An 8310-nucleotide genomic window follows, 5' to 3' on the forward strand; every position below is an offset into this window, starting at 1 on the left:
AGTCCCATTGAACAGAGAGAAAAACTGAGGCACGGGCAGAGCGCAGTTAGGGCTCGAGGTCAGACCAGGTATCAGTGGCAGAGCTAAAAATAGAACCCAGGAGTCCTGGCTCCCAGCATCCCCCTGCTCCAACCAACTAGACCCCTCTCCCCTCCCAAAGCAGCGCAGAACCCAAGAGTCCTGATTCCCAGTCCAGTGCACCACCCGCTCCTTCCTTCTCTGGTTCCCCCTCCCCGATCCCTAATGCCCGCGGTGCATCCCCGTCCCCATGCCCTGAGCCCCAGGGCGCACCCAAGGCACGGCAGCCGGCCCCTGCTCCCAGTGGGAGGGGTTGCAGGGCCCTTCCCTAGACCGCGTTGTCCCTGGCAGCTCGATCGCCCTGTCCCAGTCCCGGGGCATCGGGCAGAAGGCTGAGGCAGGTGTTGGCACGGGCGCACTGCCCGTTGTGCCGCTGCCTGTGCTGGATGTAGCCGCGCAAGTGGGCTCGGCACTTGCGGTGCAGCGAGGCGTAGATGAAGGGGTTGTAGCAGGCCGAGCTCATGGCAACCAGGTGGCAGGAGACCTGGGCCAGGTTGATGTAGCGCTTGCCCAGGAGGGTGAAATCAGGGTCCAGGTCCCGGAGGAGATTGAGGACCTGCAAGGGCAGCCAGCACAGGGCAAAGACCAGGACAGAAACCACCAGCAACAGGAAGGTCTTGCGCTTCTTCTTGTCCCACCGGGCCTGGCTGAGGTTGGCCGAGCCGGGCAGGCTTCTCCGGCGAAGGTGGGCCGAGATGAAGCAGTAGGAGACAGTGACGGCCAGGAGGGGCACCACGTAGGAGAGGAGGAGCATGGCGCAGGAGTAGGCCAGCCTCTGCCTCTCCATGTGCCTCCAGAACTCCTCGCAGATGATCAAGTCATGTCCGATGGGCCGCAGATCCACGTAACTGGTGTGCCAGGCGGGCGGGGCAGCCAGGGCCAGGGCCAAGGCCCAGATGGTGGCCACCACCAGGCCGCAGTAGCGCAGGGCGATGCGCCGCTGCACGGGGTAGGCCACCACCACGTAGCGGTCCACGGCGATGGCTGCCAACGAGAGCACTGAGACGTAGACGGTGGCGGCCTGCAGCAGGGCCACGGCGTGGCACATGGTGTGCCCGAAGAGCCAGCCCCGCCCCTCGAAGGCGTAGGAGGCCGTCAGAGGCACGCAGGTCAGGCACATCAGCAGGTCGCCCAGCGACAGGTTGCCCAGGAAGAAGTTGGTGGCGTTGTGCAGCTTCTTGTTGGCGGCGATGCAGCCCACCAGGAAGGCGTTGCCCAGGCAGGCCACGGCCACCAGGAGGCAGTAGAGGGGGATGAAGAGCGGCTTGAAGTGCAGCAGCAGCTCCAGGCCGGCGAAGAGATCCTCGGGGTGGCTGGTGTTCCCCGGCCCGGGGCTGCTGCCATTGGGCTCCATGGGGTCACCCTGGGAGAGAGGGATCACAGTCACCCATGGGTGGGGGATTCTCAGTGCAGGAGCACTGGCTGTGCAGGGAGCTCCCTGCTAACCAGTCCCAGCCTCTCCCAGTAGGGGGCTCTGAGGGGCACTGGCTGTAGGAGGAGCTTCTGGCTACTACAATTCCAGCCTCTCCCAGCAGGGGGCGCTGTGGGGAGGGGGCAGGAGCTGGCTGTGGCGGGAGCTCCCAGCTACTCCAGTGCCAGCATCTCCCGGGGGAGGAGGGGTGGGGCTGGGGTTTTAAAGTATCTTTCATCTAAGGACCTGGGAGTGCTACAGACTGACGGAGGAAGCCTCCCAAAGCCCCAGGGAGGCAGGAGTGTGACTGTTGTTCAACCAGCTTGACAAACAAGTGGGTCTAGGCTGGCTGCCAGCCCCTCTGCGCTAACCACCGGACCCCGCTCCCCTCCCAAAGCTGGGCATAGAACCCAGGCGTCCTGGCTCCCTGGTCCCCATACAGCCGTCTAGCCGGCCCGGAGCACGACTCAATCAGCCACGCAGTCTCTGCCTGGGCGCAGTTTTCCCTCTAACTCGTGTTTTCAAAAGACAAAGCAGCGGGTGGGGGTGAGTCTCCGGTTCCACATGGGGGTGTCTCCACACCACCACCCCCAGAGCTGGAGAAATCCCCCCACTCTCTGGCCAGTTGGGGGGTGTTAACCAGCGACTCCTAGAGCCCCCCGAGATCACCGCCCCTGCTCTGGCTGCATGGAAAGGAGGGAAGCATCGCCCCTCACATCCTGCCAGGTGGGAATGTGGGAGCCCAGGGAAACGAGAGCCTATGGAACCGATTGCGTTAGCAGCAAAGCCCCTACCCCGAGCCCCGGACCCGTCACAACCCAGAGTCACCCCAGCTCGGCTGCAGTCACTCTGGATTAGCCCCAGAGTCACCCAGGCCAGGATCAGGCTCACCCGGCCAAACCTCAGCCCCCGGGTGTAACAGTGAGGAGAGAGCCGGGGGCGGGGAGGGGTGGAAACAGGACACGGGGTATGGGAGAGATTCAGTGGGGTGAGGGCAATAAAAATGCACAGACAGGATAGATAGATAGATAGATAGATAGATAGATAGATAGATGTGTATGGTGATGCATGGATAGATAGATAGAAGGTGGGATGGATGGTAGAGGGGTGCGTATGGGAGGGATGGATCGCAGGGGGATGGATGGATGGTAGAGGGGTGCGTATGGGAGGGATGGATCGCAGGGGGATGGATGGATGGTAGAGGGGTGCGTATGGGAGGGATGGATCGCAGCGGGATGGATGGATGGTAGAGGGGTGCGTATGGGATGGATGGATCGCAGGGGGATGGATGGATGGTAGAGGGGTGCGTATGGGATGGATGGATCACAGGGGAATGGATGGATGGTAGAGGGGTGCGTATGGGAGGGATGGATCACAGGGGGTGGATGGATGGTAGAGAGGTGCGTATGGGATGGATGTATCGCAGGGGAATGGATGGATGGATGGTAGGGGGTGGGTATGGGATGGATGGATCGCAGGGGGGTGGATGGATGGTAGAGGGGTGCGTATGGGATGGATGGATCGCAGGGGGATGGATGGATGGTAGAGGGGTGCGTATGGGAGGGATGGATCGCAGGGGGATGGATGGATGGATGGTAGGGGGTGGGTATGGGATGGATGGATCGCAGGGGGGTGGATGGATGGTAGAGGGGTGCGTATGGGATGGATGGATCGCAGGGGGATGGATGGATGGTAGAGGGGTGCGTATGGGATGGATGGATCGCAGCGGGATGGATGGATGGTAGAGGGGTGCGTATGGGAGGGATGGATTGCAGGGGGTGGATGGATGGATGGTAGAGGGGTGGGTATGGGATGGATGGATCGCAGGGGGGTGGATGGATGGTAGAGGGGTGCGTATGGGAGGGATGGATTGCAGGGGGTGGATGGATGGATGGTAGAGGGGTGCGTATGGGATGGATGGATCGCAGGGGGGTGGATGGATGGTAGAGGGGTGCGTATGGGATGGATGGATCGCAGGGGGGTGGATGGATGGTAGAGGGGTGGGTATGGGATGGATGGATCGCAGGGGGGTGGATGGATGGTAGAGGGGTGCGTATGGGATGGATGGATCGCAGGGGGGTGGATGGATGGTAGAGGGGTGGGTATGGGATGGATGGATCGCAGGGGGGTGGATGGATGGTAGAGGGGTGCGTATGGGAGGGATGGATCGCAGGGGGATGGATGGATGGTAGAGGGGTGCGTATGGGAGGGATGGATCGCAGGGGGATGGATGGATGGTAGAGGGGTGCGTATGGGAGGGATGGATCGCAGGGGGATGGATGGATGGTAGAGGGGTGCGTATGGGATGGATGGATCGCAGGGGGGTGGATGGATGGTAGAGGGGTGCGTATGGGATGGATGGATCGCAGGGGGATGGATGGATGGTAGAGGGGTGCGTATGGGATGGATGGATCGCAGGGGGGTGGATGGATGGTAGAGGGGTGCGTATGGGATGGATGGATCGCAGGGGGGTGGATGGATGGTAGGGGGTGGGTATGGGATGGATGGATCGCAGGGGGGTGGATGGATGGTAGAGGGGTGCGTATGGGATGGATGGATCGCAGGGGGGTGGATGGATGGTAGAGGGGTGGGTATGGGATGGATGGATCGCAGGGGGGTGGATGGATGGTAGAGGGGTGCGTATGGGAGGGATGGATCGCAGGGGGATGGATGGATGGTAGAGGGGTGCGTATGGGAGGGATGGATCGCAGGGGGATGGATGGATGGTAGAGGGGTGCGTATGGGAGGGATGGATCGCAGGGGGATGGATGGATGGTAGAGGGGTGCGTATGGGATGGATGGATCGCAGGGGGGTGGATGGATGGTAGAGGGGTGCGTATGGGATGGATGGATCGCAGGGGGATGGATGGATGGTAGAGGGGTGCGTATGGGATGGATGGATCGCAGGGGGATGGATGGATGGTAGAGGGGAGCGTATGGGATGGATGGATCGCAGGGGGGTGGATGGATGGTAGAGGGGTGCGTATGGGATGGATGGATCGCAGGGGGGTGGATGGATGGTAGAGGGGTGCGTATGGGAGGGATGGATCGCAGGGGGATGGATGGATGGTAGAGGGGTGCGTATGGGATGGATGGATCGCAGGGGGGTGGATGGATGGTAGAGGGGTGCGTATGGGAGGGATGGATCGCAGGGGGGTGGATGGATGGTAGAGGGGTGCGTATGGGATTGATGGATCGCAGGGGGGTGGATGGATGGATGGTAGAGGGGTGCGTATGGGATGGATGGATCGCAGGGGGATGGATGGATGGTAGAGGGGTGCGTATGGGATGGATGGATCGCAGGGGGATGGATGGATGGATGGTAGAGGGGTGCGTATGGGAGGGATGGATCGCAGGGGGGTGGATGGATGGATGGTAGAGGGGTGCGTATGGGATTGATGGATCGCAGGGGGGTGGATGGATGGATGGTAGAGGGGTGCGTATGGGATGGATGGATCGCAGGGGGATGGATGGATGGTAGAGGGGTGCGTATGGGATGGATGGATCGCAGGGGGATGGATGGATGGTAGAGGGGTGCGTATGGGATGGATGGATCGCAGGGGGATGGATGGATGGTAGAGGGGTGCGTATGGGAGGGATGGATCACAGGGGGGTGGATGGATGGTAGAGGGGTGCGTATGGGAGGGATGGATCGCAGGGGGATGGATGGATGGATGGTAGAAGGGTGGGTATGGGAGGGATGGATCGCAGGGGGATGGATGGATGGTAGAGGGGTGCGTATGGGATGGATGGATCGCAGGGGGATGGATGGATGGTAGAGGGGTGCGTATGGGATGGATGGATCGCAGGGGGATGGATGGATGGTATAGGGGTGCGTATGGGATGGATGGATCGCAGGGGGATGGATGGATGGTAGAGGGGTGCGTATGGGAGGGATGGATCGCAGGGGGATGGATGGATGGTAGAGGGGTGCGTATGGGAGGGATGGATCGCAGGGGGATGGATGGATGGATGGTAGAAGGGTGGGTATGGGAGGGATGGATCGCAGGGGGATGGATGGATGGTAGAGGGGTGCGTATGGGATGGATGGATCGCAGGGGGATGGATGGATGGTAGAGGGGTGCGTATGGGAGGGATGGATCACAGGGGGGTGGATGGATGGTAGAGGGGTGCGTATGGGATGGATGGATCGCAGGGGGATGGATGGATGGTAGAGGGGTGCGTATGGGAGAGATGGATCACAGGGGGGTGGATGGATGGTAGAGGGGTGCGTATGGGATGGATGGATCGCAGGGGGATGGATGGATGGTAGAGGGGTGCGTATGGGAGGGATGGATCGCAGGGGGATGGATGGATGGTAGAGGGGTGCGTATGGGAGGGATGGATCGCAGGGGGATGGATGGATGGATGGTAGAAGGGTGGGTATGGGAGGGATGGATCGCAGGGGGATGGATGGATGGTAGAGGGGTGCGTATGGGATGGATGGATCGCAGGGGGATGGATGGATGGTAGAGGGGTGCGTATGGGAGGGATGGATCACAGGGGGGTGGATGGATGGTAGAGGGGTGCGTATGGGATGGATGGATCGCAGGGGGATGGATGGATGGTAGAGGGGTGCGTATGGGAGAGATGGATCACAGGGGGGTGGATGGATGGTAGAGGGGTGCGTATGGGATGAATGGATCGCAGGGGGATGGATGGATGGATGGTAGAGGGGTGCGTATGGGATGGATGGATCGCAGGGGGATGGATGGATGGATGGTAGAGGGGTGCGTATGGGAGGGATGGATCGCAGGGGGATGGATGGTAGAGGGGTGCGTATGGGATGGATGGATCGCAGGGGGATGGATGGATGGATGGTAGAGGGGTGCGTATGGGAGGGATGGATCGCAGGGGGATGGATGGTAGAGGGGTGCGTATGGGATGGATGGATCGCAGGGGGATGGATGGATGGATGGTAGAGGGGTGCGTATGGGTTGGATGGATCGCAGGGGGATGGATGGATGGATGGTAGAGGGGTGGGTATGGGATGGATGGATCGCAGGGGGATGGATGGATGGATGGTAGAGGGGTGCGTATGGGATGGATGGATCGCAGGGGGATGGATGGATGGTATAGGGGTGCGTATGGGATGGATGGATCGCAGGGGGATGGATGGTAGAGGGGTGCGTATGGGAGGGATGGATCACAGGGGGGTGGATGGATGGTAGAGGGGTGCGTATGGGTTGGATGGATCGCAGGGGGATGGATGGATGGATGGTAGAGGGGTGGGTATGGGATGGATGGATCGCAGGGGGATGGATGGATGGATGGTAGAGGGGTGCGTATGGGAGGGATGGATCGCAGGGGTGCGTATGGGAGGGAGCCCAGCCTGGCAGCTTCAGAGGCCAATAGCTCCTGCCCAAGGTCGGGTTCCGACTCCCCAGCGAGAGCCGGCCGAGTTTGGAGCCCAGGCGGTGCGAGCACCTGGCGGGGGCTGTGGGTCCCGGGCTGAATCAGCCCCACTCCCCTCCTCTGCCCCTAACCCCGCCCTTCACTCACGGAACACGCCCCCGTCTGCTAAAACCCGGCCCTGCTGGGGGGAGCCAGGGGGTTTGGGGTCCCCTAGGGCAGGACCCTGTTGATCATGGTGTGAGATCGCAGCTCCGGGGTCCACCTCTAGGGCCGGGAGCGGTTCACGCAGCACTGCCGAAGCCCGGAGGGGCCGGGGATGGCAGGCGGGGCAGCCCCTGGGTTTTGATAGAGCTGGCAGATACCCCCTGTTATCTGCTGTCCCGCTGCACGGTGCCAACCCCCCACCTCCTGCCAGTGCCCCACGGCCGAGGAGCACGACCCGGCTGCAAGTGTCACCGAGTTAAACTCCCCGCCCGGGCAAGAGAATCGCAGGATCCCTTTGGCAGAGAGGGAAACCGAGGCACAGAGTCAAGACTAAAACCCAGACCTGCGAGCTCCCAGACCCTGGTCAAACCCTAGAGCTCACAGCCCTCCCCGAGCTGCGGGGAGAACCCAGGAGTCCTGGCTCCCAGCCCCCACCTGCAGTAATCTCTCGATCCCCCCTCCCTGAGCTGGGATAGAACCCAGGCGTCCGGGCGCCCAGCGCCACATCCAGTTTTCCAGCCAGGGCAGGTTTCTCCGAGTCTCTCTGGGTTTCAGGACAGCGCCGGAGTAAAAACTTTCCCCACCCCGGGTCCCCTAATCTGCCAATGCACTGACCAGCCCCACAGGAGGGCGGAGCCCGGCTCCCGTGGGGCGCGGATCCCCCCAGCCTCTGCCCCGGATCGTCCCAACTCGACCCCCCTTTAGAACGCTGCCCGGAGCCGGGCCGATGCTGATTGACAGCTGTCAATCACACCCCAAGAGTCCCGGCCCCCCGGGGCTGGGGAAGCGCCGGAGACTCTCCCCGCGGCTCCGTACCTGGGCGGCTGCTCCCGGGGCCGGGGCAGGTTCCGAGCGTCCCCACTGGCTGCTGCGGCTCGTGTGTTGCCAGCGGCGAGCCCGGGCCCGGGCGGGGCTGCGCCGCCCCCCCCCCCTTGGGAACCAGACTCGTTAACTCCTTCAGCGCCGGCTGCGCCGGCATACGGGGCACCCCCATCCCCGCAGCGCGGGCAGACGCTACAGAGCACCCTCACTGTGCAACCTGTCCCAACAACCCTGGCTGCAGCGTCTACCCCCGGGGAGACAGCCACGGGCGCTGCCATCTTTCCATCCCTCCCTCCCGAAACCCCCCTGCTGCTCGGTAACTCGCTCCGCCAGGGGCACGATCCGCCGGCGAAAGAAACTCACTGGCCACCTCCCCAGTGGCCTCCTTACTCCCTTGGGGGCAGTGCCAGGAGACCAGCTGGCAGGTGCTGCCCCCTGGT

The 8310-nt window shown here is 62.5% G+C and overlaps 1 protein-coding gene across 1 annotated transcript; it reads right to left on the minus strand.

Annotated features, from left to right (window-relative positions):
• Positions 1-256: 256 nt before the first annotated feature.
• LOC128826371 (prolactin-releasing peptide receptor-like) lies at positions 257-8027 on the minus strand. The gene is made up of 3 exons (XM_054009619.1): positions 7865-8027; positions 7250-7341; positions 257-1441 (listed from the first exon to the last, which is right to left on the minus strand). The coding sequence occupies exons 1-3, from the start codon at positions 8025-8027 to the stop codon at positions 347-349; spliced, it is 1350 nt and encodes a 449-aa protein (XP_053865594.1). The 3' UTR covers positions 257-346.
• Between the last annotated feature and the right edge of the window lie 283 nt (positions 8028-8310).

This window comes from Malaclemys terrapin, chromosome 20 (assembly GCF_027887155.1).
Source record: "Malaclemys terrapin pileata isolate rMalTer1 chromosome 20, rMalTer1.hap1, whole genome shotgun sequence".
In the NCBI taxonomy this organism is placed as follows: domain Eukaryota; kingdom Metazoa; phylum Chordata; order Testudines; family Emydidae; genus Malaclemys; species Malaclemys terrapin.

What these genes read in the sequence shown, in the direction of transcription:
- LOC128826371 (XM_054009619.1), bottom strand. Translation starts at nt 8,027, where the DNA reads ATGCCGGCGCAGCCGGCGCTGAAGGAGTTAACGAGTCTGGTTCCCAAG. An exon ending in CCCCGGGAGCAGCCGCCCAG is followed by an intron (nt 7,342 to 7,864) that starts GTACGGAGCCGC and finishes TCTCTGCCAAAG; the next exon opens with GGATCCTGCGATTCTCTTGC. An exon ending in CCGTGGGGCACTGGCAGGAG is followed by an intron (nt 1,442 to 7,249) that starts GTGGGGGGTTGG and finishes CCTCTCTCCCAG; the next exon opens with GGTGACCCCATGGAGCCCAA.